Below are 21,288 nucleotides of genomic sequence, written 5' to 3'. Positions count from 1 at the left end.
AGAAAACATGGTGTGTCTCCTTTGAATCAGGCAATGACACAGGAAGAGGGAAAGAGTAACTAAGAAAACCACAAAACTCCCCCCGCTTGTATTAAGTTAATAGAAGGACCTTTGGTTCCTGCGGGACATGGCACTCCCCATTTATTCCTACTTTGACGATCAGAAGACGAAGAGCTTGTCTAGAAATACACAGATCTATCATATTTGGAAATAAGTTACTTCCAGATTTATAATGTTGCCACCTAAAGTCATAAAATCACATATTTAGGAAATGTAAATTTGAGAATATCTACTTCCAGGGGTAAACTGAACTAGATACTGTGAAGAGACTTCCTGTTAATACCAAAACTAGGTCTTATATGAAATAATTGTTATTGAACCCATGACACTGAAGGAAGGGGAATGTCCATGGAAAACACTGATCTCCATGTACATACAATACAACCCTAACCTGAAATAAACGCTTTGAGCAATAAACACTGAAATTAAAACAACAACAACAACAAAAAAACCTTGTGACGGTATCACTATGTGGAGGTTGTATTGCATTATTAAGTGAGATTCCCCAAAGGGAACTAAAATGATCCCAATTCTGTAGTGCCTTCAGGATGAGGCAAACACAAATAATCCCTGAAGAAGGGCACTCGCAATTTGGGTACCCAGATTAAAATCAATCAAATAAAACTCTCAGCTAAGGAAAAGCATTGCACACACAAGCAAAATCATGGAGATGAATCAATAGAAACAATACATGGCAACATTATACTGTTATGAAGTTTAAATATTAGAGTTATCAGAAAGAAAATGTAAAATATCTATATATGAAATGACTAAATAGAATAAATAATTTCAAAAAATGAACAAGTAAAAAAATACCAAGAATGACAAGGAAGATGGTGAGTAGAAGTTCTGAAAATGAAATATAATATTGAAGAAAGAAAATGAATGGGTTATAGTGAAGAGAATTAATACACTGGAATACAGATCTTAATTATGTACCCAGAATACAGCCAGAAAGACAGGAAGATGATAAATATGAAAAAGAGATTGAGAGATATAGAAGAGAAAATGCTAAGTTCTAAAACATACCTACTTAGGGTTACAAAAAGGTGAGAAGAGAAAAGAAAGAAAAAACAATACTTATCAAGATATTGGCTAATCAATTTCCAAAACAATAAACATCATAAATTTACAGACAGAAAAAGCACAATGTATTTGGTTGAACCACAGGACAATGTAGGTCTAAAATCATCGAATAATGTTAATTTCATATGGTTCAACCTATACTAAGCAAGATAAATACAAAGAAATCAACACCTAATATTCACTGTAGTAAAAATATAGAATACAAAAGCAAACTATATTAAAAAACAACGTAAGAGAAAAAAGATATCTTTGTAACTTGTCATAATAAAGAAATGACAAAGTAGGCTGACATTGAACTTTTCAGCAGCAAAAGTGGAACATAAATGACCATGGAACAAAATTTTAAAGTATTTGAAAAAAAAAAAGTCAGTCTAGCATTGTTTACTTAGTAAACTTCCACTCAAGACAAAAAAGAAGAAAAAGTTATTTTCAGATACAACTAGGAAGCATTTGCCACCAATGGATGTAAACTGGAGGAATTATTCTCAAATGCTTATATTAGAAAATATTTAAAAGATGAATACTTAATTCATGGAATTTCAGGCTAATAATTGCCAAGGGCAGGGGAGGGGAGAGATGATCTAAATAAAATCCAAAGAAAGCAAAATAAAGGAGATAATAAAGAGCAGAAAATAATGAATTAGGACACAAAGTTCCAACTGAATAAAAAAATCCCAAATTTGATACCTGAAAAACAGAGAGAGGTCATAAAACTTACCCAAAGTTACATGGCTAATAAACAGAAAAGTCAGGACTTAAATCTAGGCAGTCTTGTCTCCATACTTCAGGTATACTATATGACCTCCCCAAAAAAGCTAAGCATTAAAAAAAAAAAAAAAAAAAAAAGATTGCTCTATTTGACTGTATTAATCTTCATGACCTTTATGTATCATAAAAACCATAAGACAAAATACATCCAACACATATAACTGAAAAAAGATCACTAATCAGGATATACTTTAAAACTCCTACAAATCAATAAGAAAAAGACAACAACCAATAAACAAACGGCGAAGGTCAACAACAAGAGGGTGGAGCAAGATGGTCAAATAGAAGCCTCTAGTGATCATCCCTCCCACAGGAACTCCAAATTTTAACAACTAACTACACACAAAAAAAGCACCGTCATAAGAAGCAAAAATCAGGTAAGCAATCACAGTACCAGGCTGCAACTTCCTATCACTGAAGGAGGCACTGAAGACAGTCTTGAATCGTCAATACCACCCCTCCCCAGTTCCACGGCAGTGGCCATGTGGCGTGGAGAGAGAAATCTATGCATTTGAGGGAGTGAGAGCATAGCAACTGGGGGATGTAGCATTGAACCCGGTGCTGCCCTGTCAGTGGAGAGCAAAGTTATGCTGGGCTCAGTTGGCACTGAGACAGCATTTGGACAAGCCCTAGCAAGAGAGGAATGGCCCATCCCAGCAGCTGGAGCTCGAGCGTCTCAACAAGCCTTGCCACTTTGGGCTAAGGTGCTCTGGAGTTCTGGGTATACTTGAAAGGCAGGCTAGGACACAAAGACTGTAATTCTTAGGTAAGTGCTAATGCTGGGCTGGGCTTAGAGCCCATGGACTAGGGCAGCACATGGCCTAAGGAGAAACCAGCCTGGGCAGCTAAGGGACTGCTTGTGCCACCCTCCCCAAACCCGAGGCCATGCAGCTCATAGCAATGAAGGTGACTAATTCCTTCTGCTTGAGAAGAGGAGAGCAAAGATTACAAGGACTTTGTCTTTCGTCTTGGATAGCAGCTCGGTCACAATAAGATAGGACACCAGGTAGAGTCATGAGGCCACCATTCTAGACTCTAACTCCCAGAAAACATTTCTAGACATACCATGGACCATAAGGGAACCTGTCGCTTTGAAAGGAAGGACCCAATCCTGGCAGGGCTCATCACCTGCTAGTTCAAAGCCCTTGGCTACAAAATAACCAACAGTAATACCCAGGTAGTAAGCCGTGAGATTCTGAGACATGCTGGCTTCAGGTGAGACCTGGTACATTCCCAGCTGTGGTGTCTATGGCAAAAGACTTCTGCTTGAGCAAAGCAGAGAGAAAAGTAAAGGGGACTTTGTGTTGTGTGTTAAACACCAACTCAGCCACAGGGGTGCAGAGCACCAAGCAGGCTCTTGGGGACCCAAGTCGAGGCCCAGGCTCTTAGAAAGCCTTCCTGGACCTACCCTCGACCAGAGGGGAGCCCACTGCCATGAAGGGTAAGGCCCAAGCCTGGAAGCATTCAACACAAGCTTACTGAAGAGCACTTGGGGTTTAAGTGAACATCAGGCGTGGCCTGGCAGAACTCCCAGTGGGCCAGTGGCTGTGGTGGCTACTGGGAGAGGCTGGGAGAAGTCAAATCATCCTTGCTTGCAGATGATATAATTTTATATTGGAGAAACCTAAAGACTCCATCAAAAAACTATTAGACTGAAAATTCAGTAAAGTTGCAGAGTATAAAATCAACGTACAAAATTAGTAGAATTTCTATATGTCAACACTGAAAAATCCGAAAAAGAAACTTTAAAAAGTAATCTCAATTAGAATAACCACAAATGCAATAAATACCTAGGAATTAACTTAATCAAAGAAGTGTACGATCCCTACAATGAAATCTATAAAACACTGATGGAAGATATTGAAGAGGACACAAAGAAATGGAAAACTATTCCACGTTCATGGACTGGAAGAAATCAATATTGTTAAAACATCCATACTATGCTAAGCAATCTACAGATTTAATGAAATCTGTATAAAAATACCAATGGCATTCTTCAGAGAAATGAAAACATCCTAAAATGTATATGGAGCCACAAAATACCAGAATAGCCAAAGCTATCCTGAGCAAAAAGAACAAAACTGGAGGACTCACATTACCTTACTTCAAATTATACTACAGAGCTATAGTAACCAAAACGGCATGGTACTGGCATAAAAACAGACACGTAAACCAAAAAGCAGAATAGACACCCAGAAACAAATCCACACACCTACAGTGAACTCATTTTTGACAAAGGTGTCAAGAATATGCACTGGGTAAAAGACAGTCTTTTCCATAAAGGGTGTTGGGATAACTGGATATCCATATGAAGAAAAATGAAACTAGACCCCTATCTTTTGCCATATATAAAAAGCAAATCAAAATGGATTAAAAAATTAAATCTAATGCTGCAAACTATAAAACTAGTACAAGAAAACATTCAAGAAAACCTCCAAGACACTGGTCTGGGCAAAGATTTCTTAAACAATGCCCCACAAGCACAGGCAACTAAAGCAAAATGGACAAATGGGAACACATGAAGTTAAAAAGTTTCTGCATAGCAGAAGAAACCATCAACAAAGTGAAAAGACAACCCATATAAAGAAAGAGAATATTTGCAAACTACCCATCTGACAAGGAATTAATGACCAGAATATATAAGTAGCTCAAACAACTCTACGGGAAAAAAATCCAGTATGACTAAAAAATGGGCAAAAGATCTGAAACATTTTTCAAAAGAAGACATACAAATGGCAAGGAGACATATAAAAAGGTGCTCAATACCACTGATCATCAGAGAAATGCACATCAAAACTACAATGAGATATTTTATTACCCCAGTTAAAATAACTTTTATTCAAAAGAAAGGCACTAGCAAATACTGGCAAAGATATGGAGAAAAGGGAACCCTTGAACACTGTGGGTGGGAGTGTAAATTACTACAACCACTGTGGAGAACAGTTTGGAAGTTCCTCAGAAAAGCAAAACTAGAGCTACCATACGATCCAGCAATCCCACTGCTAGGTATATACCCAAAAGAAAGGAAATCAGTGTATCAAAGGATATCTGCACACCACATTTATTGCAGCATTGTTCACAATAAGCAAGACTTGGAAGCAACCTAAGTGTCCAGCAACAGATAAATGGATAAATAAAATGTAGTACAGTTACACCATGGAGTAATATTCAGCCATAAAAAGAATGAGATCCTGGCTGGGCGCGGTGGCTCACGCCTGTAATACCACCGCTTTGGGAGACGGGTGGATCACGAAGTCAGGAGTTCACGACCAGGCTGGCCAAGATGCTGAAACCCCATCTCTACTAAAAATACAAAAATTAGCCAGCTGTGGTGGCACACCTGTAATCCCGGCTACTCAGGAGGCTGAGGCAGGAGAATCACTTGAACTCGGGTGGCAGAGGTTGCAGTGAGCCGAGATCGCACCACTGCACGCCATCCTGGGTGACAGTGCAAGACTCCATCTCAAAAAAGAAAAAAAAAAAAGAATGAGATCCTGACATTTGCAACAATGTGGATGAAACTGAAGGTCATTACATTAAGTGAAATAAGCCAGCCACAGAAAGACAAACAATGCATAGCCTCACTTATTTGTGGGAGCTAAAAATTAAAACAAACATACGGAGACAGAGAGTAGAAGGATGGGTATCAGAGCCTGGGGAGAGTTTTGAGGGGACAGCGGTTAAGTGGGAATGGTTAATAGGTACAAAACATAGTCAGAAAGAATGAATAAAATCTAGTATTTGATATCACAACAGAGTGACTAGAGTCAATAATGATTTAATTGTACATGTTAAAATAAAGAGTACAATTGGATTGTTTTCAACACAAAGGATAAATGCTTGAGGGGATGGATACTCCATTTACCATGATGGATTACACTCTGCATGCCTGTATTAAAGTATCTCATGTACCCCACAAACATATATGCCCCCGATGTGCCCACAAAAAAATAAAAATTAAAAAAAAATGTGTAAAACAAACAAAAAAAGACACAAACAAGTATTTCCTGAAGATAAAACATGAATGGCCAGTAAACATATGAGAAGAGGTGCAACTTCACAGCTAATTAGGGAAATGAAAAATAAAAATCCAATGCAATGATAATTCATGTGAGTTAGATTGACAAAAAAATTTTAAATACTAGCAAACATGAAAAGCTTTGGGTATTCTTATGTACTGCTAAAAGGTTGTAATTGGTACAGCCCTCTAGAGAAACAACTGAACACGATGTTGTAAAGTGTTGACATTCATGTATCTCATGACTTGGGAATTCCACTCCTAGATATGTTTCCAAGAGAAATTATTGAATATATATAACTTGAAATATTCACAAGGGTGTTAACTGCAAAAAAACTGGAAACATCCTGTGTTACATCAACAGAAAAATGAAAAAGTAGACTGTGGTATATTCACAATAAAATACTATGTAGCAATAAAAATTAACTAAAATTATATGCAATGACAATACTTTCCATCACGCTATTGAGTGGAAAAAGGAACTTATAGTATTTTTATAAAGCTCAAAACAGGCCACACTGAATATATCACTTAAGTGGGTAGATAGGCAGGTAAATCAATTATAAAAAAAAAAATAAAGTATATATTTGCATATACTAAATCTTGAATAAATTTCATTTTGCCTTCCTAATTCTCACCTGTTATTTAAGTATCCCCTTTAGAAGGGACAAGAAACCAATGGCAAACTTACCTGCAGAAACACTGGGGGAGTTCTCCTTGGCCATACAAAGGAAACAAAAATGGAGTGTTGCCATATCGCCCAAGACAGTGAAGAAAGTTTCTGGTAGCTTTGAGACCATCTATGGTACTGCTGGCTGTCTCTGATGTCATTGCAATTGAATGCAGGACAATATATTGGAGGTTGGGGGTTAATTTTTGAGTTTTTAAATATTCATAAAATGTAATATCTTCATATCCTATGAAAAGATGAAATTTTATCACTCAAAATCAGAACCAAACTTCTATTTAAAAACACCCCACAAAAAGGAGATGAAGTGTGTTTCAAAGACCTCAAAAAGGACATAGTTGGTATTACATTTTGGACACTGATGGTTGATCTTAGAAAAAAGCGGAAACAATCTCGCTCTCCGATTTGGAGTAATGGCACAATTTTTAAGCTTTATATGATTGAGCATTTCATGCATTCAAAAAACCTGGAAAATATTAAATAACTCAATGGGTTGCCATATTTGGCAATAATCTCACTTTATTGTCATGACACTTGCAGGATAATGCCAATAATGGTACTGAAAATATTAAACAACTATGACAACATGGGAATGTATTTATTTAAGACGATAAATACTTCTCACTAATAATCAGAAAATAAACTAAAAAATAATGAAATGAATTTCTGTGTCACTACTAGAATCAGTCTTATGGCCACATAATCACATCAAAACATATGGGACCCCTAAAAGTTACTCCTTTAAACCAAGAACAGAATATAATGTAATTGGACTGTCAGTGGTGGGAAATACAATGCCATGATGAAAGACAAAAACTTTACGGAAATAATTTACATAAATAAAAATTATAAAAATTTACTGAGAGAATTGAATTTTACACAGTCACTGTGGATAACATGACAGATCCTAGTAGACTTGAAGCTTTAAGAGCAAGGATTAGACTTTCATTATTTCGCAGAGGAAAAAAAATATCACTGCACTTCTCATTGTAACTTTATAAATAAATTATCAATAGTATATTCCAATTTTGGTTAACATTTTCAGACCAATGGACTTAAAGTATACAGCTCTGATACTAAAATGGCATATTCATTTTGAACAGACTGTGAAGTAACTGGCCCCAGATCACACAATGAAATAGGTCAAAGCCAAGAATAGAAACCATCCCTTTTCTGAATCCAGTATTTTTCCCCCATATACCATCTAGCCTTTTTTTTTTTTCCAAACAAAATAGTTCAAGATTCTAGGCAAAAGCAATCCTGGAAAATGACAAAATATATAGTATTTTTACTTATGAGAAAAATAATGGAATCATGAAAAGGGATTATTAACTACAAAGAGCCAGTTGACAGTAGTATTTAAATAATAAGAATAAAAATTAAAATCTAGCATGCCACTTCAGCAATAATGAAAATATCTGCACTGTAGCCACATGGGGCTATGGAGCCCTTGAAATATAGCTAATGAGACTGAGAAACTGAATTTTTTATTTTATTTCATTTTAATTAATTTAAATTTAAATAGCTACATGTTACTAATGGCTAACCTATTGATAGTGCAGAGTTAGAATGCATTTTAAAACAGTAATAAGTGGCTCACTAAATCAGAGCAAGCATATTAAAATAGTAAGAAATGTTAAATAATTGGAGAACATAACTTAATGAAAAACTTACCTTTATATTCATCAGGATATTTCTCATATTCCATACAAAATGTAAGAAATTTCATTAGCATTCGCTTTTCTACCATAGTAAGTTGTTTGCTATTAAAGACATCTGCTCTGGAACAAGGAACCTGAAAAATATTATGATTTTAAGTCAAGAAACTGCTTCCTAATGATATAAGTATTCCAAATTACACTTTTTTCCCCTTTACATATACCAGGATTATCATTTCCATTCTAGTCAGGCTTTTTCACATCACCTTCCATCAGTATTAATGGCATCTCTGCTAACATCAGGGCTAACTGAGAGCTTTCTTACTTAATTCTGCCAAGTTACTCCTCATGCCATTAAAAGACCAATGGCATGTCATCCTAACAGAGAAAAATTTAGCAGTGCTATCTAAAACAAACACTGTGGTTCTCCCCGTGTATATGTTAGTACATTATTATGCCTTTTCTCCAATTAATCTGCCTTTTGTGAGTTGATTTTTCAGTGAAACTTCAGAGGCTTAAGAGGGAGTGTTTCCCTTGGCCCCTACAGTTTTGGTGCTGTAAGCAGGATAGCAAAGCTCTGCTCTTCTGGAAGCTGTAGTGAAGAATCCAGGATCTGATCAGCTGTCAAACGGGTAATAATTTTTTCCAAACCAGGCTCCAGGCCTCCTTCTCTGTGTGGAATCTGATCAAGTGGACAGCAAAATTCACGGTTTCTTTCTTTTCCCTCTCCAAAATCTTGATTAATGGGAGAAAAGGATTTGTGTGACTACTAGTCTTGGGTATAGTGACTCTGGTGTGCTTTTTGGTACCAACACCAAGCTGCAGAGTAAGTCATGAGAAAATTAGCACTAGAAATTTTAATTAAGCATTTACATTTGTAAATCACTACGCAGGACTGGAATTTACTGCTTTATGAGGAAAATAACAATCTTATTTGCTTATCTTTCCAAAATAAACCATAATAACTTAAGCTGATGCCCAGTTACAATTCTTGATCAGCACAGTACCTGTTCCACTCGTCCTTCTCGAAATGCAAGAATCCTGGTAATATTTTAAACTCTGCATATCGACTAACATTAGATTTGATTAGAAGATCAATTAGTAATCCTCGAGAATACAGCAGCTGTACAAAGTAAATATTTTAGAAGATAAAAGGTGAAATAGTAGAAAAATTGGAAAAACAATAAAGATACATAATTTTGTCATATTTTTGATTATTTGTAGAAAGAGTCATATCTATAAATATTATAATACATAACACAATCTATTACAGGTTCAGAATTGATTAGTTGAAATTCAAAATCCAAAAAACTTTGCAATCCATAAGCTTTTTCATAACTTGTTTAGCAGCAAAACCTGATCCATACTGATAAGGCACTCTTGCTTTGTCCCAATTAACATAAATATTCATATATTTCATTGCAGAAATAATGTGTTTAGTTGGTGCCTCCTCAGACTCTGCTAATCATATAACATATCAGCATATGTACTTCATTACTTTCTAAAACATGTATTTTTTTAATCTTAATGACAGAACACACCAGGCCCTAAGGGTTTTGGATAAGAATCTATAGTCTTACATAAAGCCAGGTAGTCATAAGAAGAAATCAATCCAGTGAACCTCCCTACCCCACCAAAAAAGAAAAAAATATTTGTGATGCATTTACACTGAAAGAGTCAAATTATAAGGTCCCTCTGTAATTGTAGAAGTCTGGGTTTATATGAGATATGCCTTTCTCAAAAAGTGAAGATGATGGTTATTGCTGGCACGTATGGGAGAAACTGATTTAATTTTTAACATCTCATAAGTAATATCAGATAAAATCAATAATGTAAACAGTATTGTCTAGCATGTTAACCGTATGGTTAAATGCAACAGATTTGACTATTTCCTATATTAAGATACTCTTAAATAATGCCTATAACTCAATAAATATTAAAAATGAATTTTACATCTATAATAAGTAAATGGGAAAATTAGCTTTACTATACGAAGAAAAGGAATCTCAAAAATCAATCTAAACCATTAGTCTGAGCAACTAATAAGTCAGTAAAGACTACCAGTAAATCAATACCATTCAAGTAAAATTTTATATAGTTCAGTATTCTGCAAAATAAAATTGACATCACTTTTTTGAAACTAATCTGATTATCCTGATTAAATATGGCATGTTACTTCATTACCCTCTTCCTAACACACTACATAACTGAAAGAGCTCATGCTTTAAAGAATATATTGCCAATTCTTAACTCTACAATAGTGATAAAAAAATAGTTACTTCAAAAACCTCATTTGTTTAAAAAGATACACATTTGAGATTCAAGGATCCCTGAATAGCCATCATAATTTCACAAACATTAAGATATAAAACATGAAAATGCATTTTTATTTAATAAGATCCAATAAGCTTAAGGTTTAATGCCAGCTTGAAAAATAATGAATTTAAGCTATCACAGAAGAACAAAAACAAATTTCAAATAAAATTATACTAGATTTTTGTTTCTGAAGCTCAGAAATAATAAATGTGTACCATATTAAAATCTAAGCCTCTTTTTTTTTTTTTTGAGACAGAGTCTCACTCTGTTGCCCAGGCTTGAGTGCAGTGGTTTAATCTCAGCTCACTGCAAACTCCGTCTCCCAGATTCAAGCGATTCTCCTGCCTCAGCCTCCCGAGTAGCTGGGATTACAGGCATGCACCACCAAGCCCAGCTAATTTTTTGCATTTTTAGTAGAATACGGGGTTTCACCATGTTGGTCAGGTTGGTCTCGAACTCCCGACCTTAGGTGATCTGCCTGCTTTGGCCTCCCAAAGTGCTGGGATTACAGGTCTGAGTCACCACGCTCAGTCTAAGCCTCTTTTTCACTACCCTCTAGGTGATCTATCATAGTGATGAGGGGCTAAAAAGCAGTGCAATTTGATTACAATAATAGAAATTAGATTTAATAATTAACTTAGCATGTTGGTTCCATAATTCGTAAGAGTATGTACTTACTTAGAAATGAGCTTTCATTTTAAGAACTTCATCTCTGATCTTCTCTATTAGTCTGAGCAGTATGACACTATACATATTTTATTTAACCTACCTTGAGCTATTACTTTTTAAAAGGCTATATACATGAATGTATATTGTCAACTGTAAAACCCCACAGTATTTGCACAGTATTTGTTAATTATATCACTATGTCTTTGAGGTTGAACGCATATAGAAATGTCAAGTAGTTTGGAGATACTGAGTTGGACTTTAGAAAAGAGGTCTTTGGACGAGTGCGGTGGCTCACACCTGTAATCCCAGCACTTTGGAAGGCCGAGGCGGGCGGATCACGAGGTCAAGAGATCAAGACCATCCTAGTCAACATGGTAACATGGTGAAACCCCGTCTCTACTAAAAATACAAAAATTAGCCGGGCATAGTGGTGCGTGCCTGTAGTCCTAGCTACTCGGGAGGCTGAGGCAGGAGAATCACTTGAACCCCGGAGGTGGAGGTTGCAGTGAGCCAAGATTGCGCCACTGCACTCCAGCCTGGCAACAACAGAGCAAGACTCGGTCTCAAAAAAATTAAAAAAAGAAAAAAAAGAAAAGAGGTAGGGCTTTAAGATAGATATTTGGCAATCACCCTAAACTTAGATGTTTATTAACTGCAATTATTAAACAGATGAAATTTCCAAGGAGTGACCAATTACCCCAATAACATGGAATATATTGCTTTCCATCTAGTATGCACTGAATATGTATTAAACGACTTACATTTTAAAAACGGACAATTAACCACCTGTATTACTAGGGTTATATGTGAGTAAGATACTTCTGGTTTTGAAAATGAGTACATTAAATGATTATTAGTTATTTTATAGAACGTATGAACCCATGAAACTCTGCAGGACGCAGTCCCAACTGGCTAGTCCACTGCCTCTACACATGTTTGGTTTTCACTTACCATAAGAGAACCGGTTATTACTAACCATTCAAACTGATGAAAATACCCAGAAGTCTCCTTCAGAGTATCTTCAAATGTGTCAACTTCTAATTCAATTATCTTTTTCTTCCCCCAACCAGCATTCATTTCCTTATACAACTGAATAATTTTCTACACCAATTCCTACAATTGAAACAGCCCCAGCTTCAACTATTTCCCTTTGCGAGATATATACTAAATTTCAGCTAACACAAAAGTTACAGACTTTCATGAAATAGCCTTGATTCTTAATCACATTTATATAATCATTTATTTAGGTAAAACATTACAAATTCCAAGTAACTACTTCAAAATGGAATTGTAAGACAAAGACCATTTGTTATTTGACTTGTTCAGTTTTTATGTTTTGTTTAACCTATTTCATAGAGTACTGCTCATGGGACCAGGAAGGTTATTACTGAGCTAGGATTAAACTTCCATCCACAGATGAACAGCCAAGGTAACGTGCAAAAAATGCTAGATTTCAAATCATGACAGGGCCAAAGTAGATGGAGAAGGTGGAAGAGATAGTACAGAAGTATGAAGTAGAACCAATGCAATAGCCAACTATGCAAAATCAGACACAGAGTGCTATATGACAGAAAGAAAATGGGTAGTAAAAAGATATTTATATTTTCAGGCATCAAGTTCAAAGGGAGCAAGAGTATGAGGATATGGGATTTGCAGAAACAACTTGTCAAGTGAAATGTTTTGGTCCCCTCTGTCCCCTATTACTTGGAACTTGAAGAAAGTACATTAAATTGAAAAGCCTAGTTCTGTGCTAGTTCTGTGGCAAGTCTGGTGTTATTTACTATCCTACTTCTTTTCAATTCCTTATTGTTAGCTCTCAACTTACAGGATTTAGTCTCTGTTTTTATCTACTTTTACCCTGTCCTGTACTGTAACCCTTTAAGGCCATAATCCTTTATCTTACTGATTTTCTATTCTTTTGCACTAAAATAGTCTTGCTTCCTATAAACCAAATGCAATACTGTACCCTTCTAAGATGGAGGGACCTCCTGTGAAGTTACAGTGAACTACGTCCAAGTTAGTTATGTTCAGGAACATAACTGAAGACAATAGCTTTCTTCCCAGCCTTCCTGCCTCCATCACTATTAATTTTCCTCTGAAGCTTTCAAACCTGAACATATGATTTTTTGAGACTCTTTTTTTAAAATTATACTTTAAGTTCTGGGATACATGTTCAGAACGCGCAGATTTGTTACATAGGTATACACACGCCATGGTGTTTTGCTGCACCCATCAACCCGTCACCTACATACCCATCATCTACATAGGTATTTCTCCTAATGCTATCCCTTCCCTAACCCCAAACCCCCAACCCCATCACAGGTGTGTGATGTTCCCCTCCCTGTGTCCATGTGAACACATGATTTTTAAAAATGCATTGGTTTATTCTGAGTATCCATCATCATACAGTTGTGAAAATAGTTACTATATATAAAGGCTAAAAGAACTGATGGAAATGGACTGTAAATAACATGGATTTCTGAACAGGTTCATTAGAATTTTTCTTTTGATAGAATTCATAGTGTCCAGAGAATATTAGGTTGTAGTATGTGCTCAAGTACAAAAGTATTCTTCAGGTATAGATTAAAAACATAATTAAAGCATTTTAATGTGAGCACTTTAAAAGTGTTTTTATTTGTACTTAAGGAATATTTAAATAAATTACAAATGTCTGGCTACTCTCTCTCTACAAAACAAACATTCTGCATCTCAGAGAATTACAAAAACTGGGTTTATGGGTCCAGATACTGTTTTAATGCAGATGGGTAAAATTAGTACTTACCTTTGATACTAAATCAATATTAAATCTCCTGCTTCTTTAATAATTTGCGAGTAAGTAATTCCGTCTTTCTTTCGTTGTTCTGTGGTATCTTCTGCTATAGGCACATTTTCACTCACGTCTTCTCCTGAAGTTGATGGCACACAAGTTTTATCATCACAATGGTTTTCTTTTTCCCCTGTCACTTCAGCACCATTTACTTCTAGCACATTCTCTGGATCACTGCTTGGAGTTTGTTCTGTGAGCATTTCACAGTTCATAGTGCTTAATGACTCATCCTCCATAGGTAGGAAGGCAGAATCTGCAGCTTCTGTGGAGTTTGCAGATGTCACAAGAGCATGATTTTTCTGCAGTGCACCAGCCTCTTCTACATCTTCATGCAAATCCTGACTAATAAGAAATTATAATAATAAACACCAGGCTTTTGATAATTCTACCCTGCTACATTTTTATATTGCTTTAACTTTTCACAGCAACTTTTATTCCTTTACCCCTTTTATCAAGTTCAGTGTACGTTTGCTTATGTGACTCAGACATTAAACATTCACCTGTTAATGTTTCAGTAAAACAGGAAACAAAATTAAGATTTGAAAAATATAAAGATTTCACGTCACATGCACATTTTTGAGAATTTAAGACAGACAGGGGAGTTGTATTTTGGAAGCAAATTACCACAGTGATGAAGAATATAGTCTTCAGAATAACAGATCTTGGTTCAAATCCTGACCATATGACTAGTAAGCTCTGTGAACTTAGACTAGTTATTTATCCTCTCTGAGACCACCTAAATTACCCATCTATGACACAGAGATAATACCACCCCCTCACAAGGTTGTTCTGAAGATTAAATTAAGTACTGCATGCAAAGAGCCTGACACAGTGCTTGGGACATAGTAAATGCTCAACGGTGGTAGTTATCAAGATTGTTATTATTGAGGAATTCCTGACTTGGTGATATGACAGAAGACCTTCAATAAAGGGAAAAAAAAATCTGCCTTGAAAAGAGTAAGCTGGCCTATCACAATGTGGTGTCTAATAGGACCTTTCTGTAAAATTAGCTGCCTGTTTTAGCACTGATGTCTATTACTCTAGTCGAAGTTCCATTTCCAAATTTATTATTAGAGTTATCATTCTCAGTCCACCATTGTCTTGATTTATAGAACAGGCTCCCATTCAGTCTGCCTGCTTTATCAATTTCTGTATGATATTTTATCCTCCACAGAACCCACTATTTTCACTGAGTTGCCACAATGCTCAATATCTGGCACAATGCCTTGTATGTGATTGGTCTTAGCAACTAAAAATCTGCTAGTTGACTGATCAAGAACTAACAATAGCCCTTCCTTATATCAAATCTAAAACTTACCCCACAAAAAAATCTTCCTCTTCCTGTCTCTAAATCAAACCGCCTTCCTTATTTACTAATCTTCCAGTTTCATCTCCACCTACTTTCCAACATGGCATCTCTAACTCCAAATTTATCAATTCTAATTGTCAAATCATGACAGTTTGGTTCATATCATTTGTCTCTTCTGTCCTTTTCTTTCCACTCTGCATAATATCACAATTCTTCCATTCTCAAACATAACCACATACTTTAAGAAACTACTTTAAGAAAAAGTTTAAATTTCACTTTGAATTAGTCTTCCTTAGCCCAATTGCACTCATCATTCTATTATACCATGCTCCCATAATACACACATGCAGTTTACCTAGCATGTATTTATCCATTCCTTTTTAATAATCCTTTGGTTTTCCAGTATATCCTTTATCTTCCCAATCAGACTATAAATCCTGGAGGGAATACCTTAGCACCGCTCCTTCTGTGTCCCACACAACACCTACTGCACTGCTCTACAGATGTGGTATCTGATAAATGCTTGATGAATAATGGTTTATACATGCAAAGGCTATTTTTGTTTCAAATGTGAAACAAACTTCTTGCAAAAAACACAAAAAATAAGGCCAAGAAAAAAACATTGTATTGCAAATTAGAAAATCTGAGTTAAGTGAAAAAAAAAATAAGTGCCTTATTAAAAATAACACAATAAACACTACAAAAAAAAGAGGGACAATGAAAGAATAACACTCAAATGTCAAGAAATAAAATGCCACATTTACTGTTATAGTAATTCTAATAAAATCTAACAAAAAAAAACAAATTGATAGCATTAATGTTACATGAATACTTTTGAGATCTAGGAAACTAAAGTGAGGAAAACATCCACGTTCTATCCCAGACTCATCACCTAGGAAACACTTGCAAGTAATTTAATCTGTCTGATTCACCACCTATAAAATGGGAATCAGTCCACCTGCCCTACCTTTTATGAAACTGTTGTGAGATAAGAAAGTTAGCATATATGAAAAGTAGTTTATAAACTCTAAAAGGTTAATCAAATATAAGATGCTAATCAGGCCGGGCACGGTGACTCACACCTGTAATCCCAGCACTGTGGTAGGCCGAGGTGGGTGGATCACTTGAGGTCAAGAGTTCAAGACCAGCCTGACCAACATGGTGAAACCCCATCTCTCCTAAAATACAAAAATTAGTCAGGTGTGGTGGTGGGCACCTGTAATCTCAGCTACTTGGGAGGCTGAGGCCAGAGAATTGCTCGAACCCGGGAGGCAGAGGCTGCAGTGAGCCAAGATCATACCATTGCACTCCAGCCTGGGCAACAAGAGCAAAACTCCGTCCTACAAAAAAAAAAAAAAAAAAAAGATACTAACCAAAAATAAGATATTGTTAAACTGCCCACAGCTCAATAGTCAACTCAAAACCTGTATACCTAGGTTTTCTGCATTCACATGATGAAATCTCATTGGTCATATAAGCACATGATAGCATTGCCATTAACAGCATTAAGAATGAAGAGCGATAACATGAAAGGTGATTTGTATATTTTCTACAGAATTGTTCACACTCTGTATTCACTTTTATTATTTTGAAAACCAACAAAACTAAAGTGTGTTCCATGAGGGATCTAAGGGGATAATTTTCAGCAAAAGTTCCATGCCTAATTTTTTTTTTTTTTTCAGTAAAAGTTCTACACCTAACTCTTAAAGAAAAAGTTCCATGCCTTTAATTTTAAGAAATGACAGGATAATTAATTACACTTTACAGATAAGACAGAATATGGCAACTTCTCTTATTACAGACTATGATGATGACACTGTGAAAATTGAGCATAGCAAATGATCTAGTCAGGGATTCTCTATTACATTCTGTGATGGGGAGCCTTATAGAGTGAATGAAATACGTTAACCAGTACTGGACAACCTGGAAGATATAAGTCAAAATACTTAATTAAAGGTATAAGCAAAGAGAAGAAATTCTTCAGAAATTTTTTTTATATCAATAAACTATTGTTTTACTGTTCTGAACATTATAATTTGGTGAGATTCCTAGCACTACGGAAAACACAAGCAATACAAACATGACACTGTCCTCACTTTGCATTAAATACAACCACAGCATTTTTGGAGTTCTGCCAAGGTTGAAGTTAATACCTAATGAGAAAATATAAAGATACCCAAAAGTTCCTAAAACTCCACGTACATCCTCAGAAAGCAAAATTCTGTTCATCTAAAAGGGCTATCTTCCCCCAAATTTCAAACTTTATACTGTGGTAAAAGACATTTTCTTAAAGAGATATTCAACCTTTCAGAGAAAACCTCAGAATACAGTAATAGTTCAATTCTATTAATTTAAAAGTGTTTGAAAACTATAAAAACACATTTACCAACTACAAAATAATGTAGCTGCATTAGAAGCCTTCAAATGAACCTTGGAGTTCTAAGATATTACGTTGATTTTAACATACACAGGTGCTCCTCGACTTATGGGGTTACATCCTGATAAACCCAATATAGTAAGACAAAATGCATTTAATACCCCAATAAAACCATTATAAAGTTGAAAAATCATTAAGTCAAACCATCATAAGCTGCAGACTGTTGATAAAGGAAAACAATCTGCATCATTAGTTCTTATACAAATGTTCACAATCAAAATTGATTTCACAAATTAAATTTAGTGTCATTTACATTGCTAGCTTTAATTCCAAAGGTCATTTATAATATAACAATATTTTTGAGATAATTTCTCTTAATAAAAACTGCTTATCACTGCTTTTTGTAAGTGCATTTTTCACTAATTGCCAAAATTCACATATTACTCTGAGAGTTTGGAAGTGTAAATTCTGATATCATCTAGTACTGCTTACCAATTAATAGTAATAACAAAGAAACACCTCAAAGTAAATGTGTCTTATGAATACCCTGTAACAGCCTTTTAGAGGAATCAAATGAAAAACTGAGAAACAGGTGTTTAATTTATTCAGCACAGGTGTTCACCATTTATCTTCTAGCCATTTGTACCTTTTCTTACCCAATAGGACTTGCTGCTGACATCGTATTCTTTTACTTTGATGTTTATACTTTGTTCTAAGGCCATTTGTATCTGATTTTCACAGTATATATTATACTGCTACCCAGCTGTTTATTCCTAAAATAAACGTTCAATGGCTATTCATAAGAATTACAAAAATCAGACTATTCAAAAATTGTTGTTCTACAAAACAGCAATATAAAAATGAAATCAATTTTGAACTGCTGCAATATGATACACTGGTAGATATATATTTCCCTGTTTATTACCACCTAAAAGGTTAACACATACTATAGAATACAGGTGAACTATCAACCTCTTGTCATGTTTACCCAAGAACAAAAGTTCATAAAACGGTGTACAGCAGGACTGTTGGTTGTCTACTCAACAACAAATACCCTTTTTCTCCTTGCTTCAAGAGCTCCAATTTTGTTCCAATATTAGAGAGAAACTGCTTAGTCCTTAGGGATGGATCATGACAGATCAAAACTAATTATGATAATTTCACCTCCCTTTGCTGGTGATTGATTTAGAAGTAAGTACATTATCCAGTTTTAGCCAATAAGATAATGAAGAGTCTGCTTGGGGCCCTTGTTGAAGACTGTCCAGTAAAATAAAAAGCATAAACATGTTAGGAAACCTCTTCCCCCTTTTCCTCATGTTGAGAAATTTTTTTGTTATGTAAGAGCCTCTTTGAAATTCTGGCAAACATCTTGTAATTCCAAATGGAAGGCTAAGAGAAGTGTGGAGTGCTACCCCAGTGCTCTGATGGGCTGAAGCAGCACAATTACAAATCCTCGACTTACCCACCCACCCGCTTACGTATGTACTTGTTTAAACCACATTTAGTTGGGCAGCGTTCAATTCTGGTCTAAAACACACTTAACTGTAGACAGTGATGAGTAATTTCCTCTAAATTGTAAAAATTACAAGTGATTTTTACATTTTATTTTTATTCCTTTCTTCTAATTGATATTATTGTTCAAGAAGCTCCTGTTGCTTGTATAATTTTTAAGTGAAAATTTAAGAATTCAAAATAAATCAGTAGAATTTTAGATTCCTGTTACAAAAAAATCTTTATTTTTGGTATGAATATAGAGTTGGTTCATTTAAATGTAACAAATAAGTTTTCATCCTGCTTTAATATTATACCAGAAAAAGGGAAACAATGCTCAGTAAAATGCAGAAAATAGGGCAGAAAATGTATAAAGTTATTGTTAATATTTTAGAAAGATAAAATCTCTTCCCACTAAAGAAACTAGATGACTTTATGCAACTAACAAGCAACAAGATTTTATCTAAGAATAACTTGAGTTTGTGTGACTTAAGTGTGAATTAATATATTTCACCTTTTTATAGTCTGTTAAAGATCTAAAACTAGAAACAATAGCTACTTTTATTTTCCCAGATAAACTATGAAACTATTACATGATAAGAAAGAAGAACTCTCATACACTGTTGGGAGGAATGCAAATCAGGAATGCACATTATGGAAAACAGTATGGAAGTTCCTCAAAAAATTAAAAATAACCTATCATATGATCCAGCAATCTTCACCCTCACTACTGGGTATATAGCCAAAGGAAATGAAATCAGTAGGTTGAAGAGACATCTGCACTCCCATGTTTATTGGAGCACTATTCACAATTGCCAAAATATGGAATCAACTTAAATGCCCATCAACAAATGAATTATAATGAAAATGTGGCATATATACACAATAGAATACTACTCAGCTATAAAAAAAAAAAAAAAAATCAAATCCTGTCATTTGTGACAACATGGATGAGCCTGGAGAACATTATGTTAAGTGAAATAAGCTGAGAACAGAAAGAAAAATACTGCCTGATCTCACTCATATGTGAAATCTAAAAAACTTGATAGTGGTTACCAGAGACTGGTGAGAACAAGAGGGAGGGGAAGATGAGGAGAGGTTGGTCAGTGGGTACAACGTCACAGTTAGGTAGGAGGAATACATTCTGGTACTCTATCACACAGTAAGGTGACTATAGCTAACAATAATGCACTGTATATTTCAAATAGCTAGAAGAGATGATTCTGAATGTTCTCACAAAAAAAAAAATGAAGGTTTAAGGTGAGGGATATGCTAATTAGCCTGATTTGATCATTTCATCATTCCACAAAGTTTATATGTATCAAAACATATTGTACCCCATGAATATATACAATTATTATGTATCAATTTTAAAAATCCCATGGCACATAAACTGGTCTCAACAACTAAAGAATATCGGATTTTTCCCATAGCTTCCTAATACTAGGAGTTAGGCACTTTAATTTCTTATTACAGATATAACTACATTACAATACTATATAGTATTCCAGTAAATTAAAGTAAATGCACTTTCTTAGGTGCTAGTCTTCACAAAGGAAATACTTTATTCACTTGGTGGAACAGTTGGTTCCCTTGACGTACACACCCATGTTTACCTGATGACTGAAATACAACGTGATACAATGGAAATAGTACAGATTTTTGAGTTAGAAACACACAAGTTCAAATTTGGCTCTGCCATCTCTAGCATTCCCTGAGCTTCTGTTTGCCAGTAAGATGTACCTATAGCTCATGCGCATGACTGCTGCATAGAACAAATGAAATTAATATGTAAAGCAACAGGTCATAACAGTTGCCACAAAGATAATATCCAATAAACGCTAGTCCTTTTTCATTTCCCTTCCATTAACTTGACTGTGTGATCACAAAAAATCACTTCAATGAAAAACAATTTTTGTATAGCAAAAATATTTTAGGTCCAAAATATTAAGTAGCCCACTTATTGTAAGGAAGAATAAAGAAAACAAAGCTCTGATAAAACAATCTGGATAGTTCTTCAC

The 21,288-nt window shown here is 35.2% G+C and overlaps 1 protein-coding gene across 1 annotated transcript in view; it reads right to left on the bottom strand.

Annotated features, from left to right (window-relative positions):
• Positions 1 to 21,288, bottom strand: part of CHM (CHM Rab escort protein) — a 189,460-nt gene that overhangs the window by 91,616 nt on the left and 76,556 nt on the right. The window contains 6 exon segments of the mRNA XM_033233292.1: positions 6,624 to 6,849; positions 8,295 to 8,415; positions 9,286 to 9,332; positions 9,335 to 9,401; positions 14,046 to 14,077; positions 14,080 to 14,432. Of these exon segments, the coding sequence (XP_033089183.1) occupies positions 6,624 to 6,849; positions 8,295 to 8,415; positions 9,286 to 9,332; positions 9,335 to 9,401; positions 14,046 to 14,077; positions 14,080 to 14,432 (846 nt within the window).

The sequence above is a fragment of the Trachypithecus francoisi genome, unplaced genomic scaffold (genome assembly GCF_009764315.1).
Source record: "Trachypithecus francoisi isolate TF-2019V2 unplaced genomic scaffold, Tfra_2.0 Contig01451, whole genome shotgun sequence".
NCBI classification, from domain to species: domain Eukaryota; kingdom Metazoa; phylum Chordata; class Mammalia; order Primates; family Cercopithecidae; genus Trachypithecus; species Trachypithecus francoisi.
This window is presented reverse-complemented; position numbering and strand designations above follow the sequence as displayed.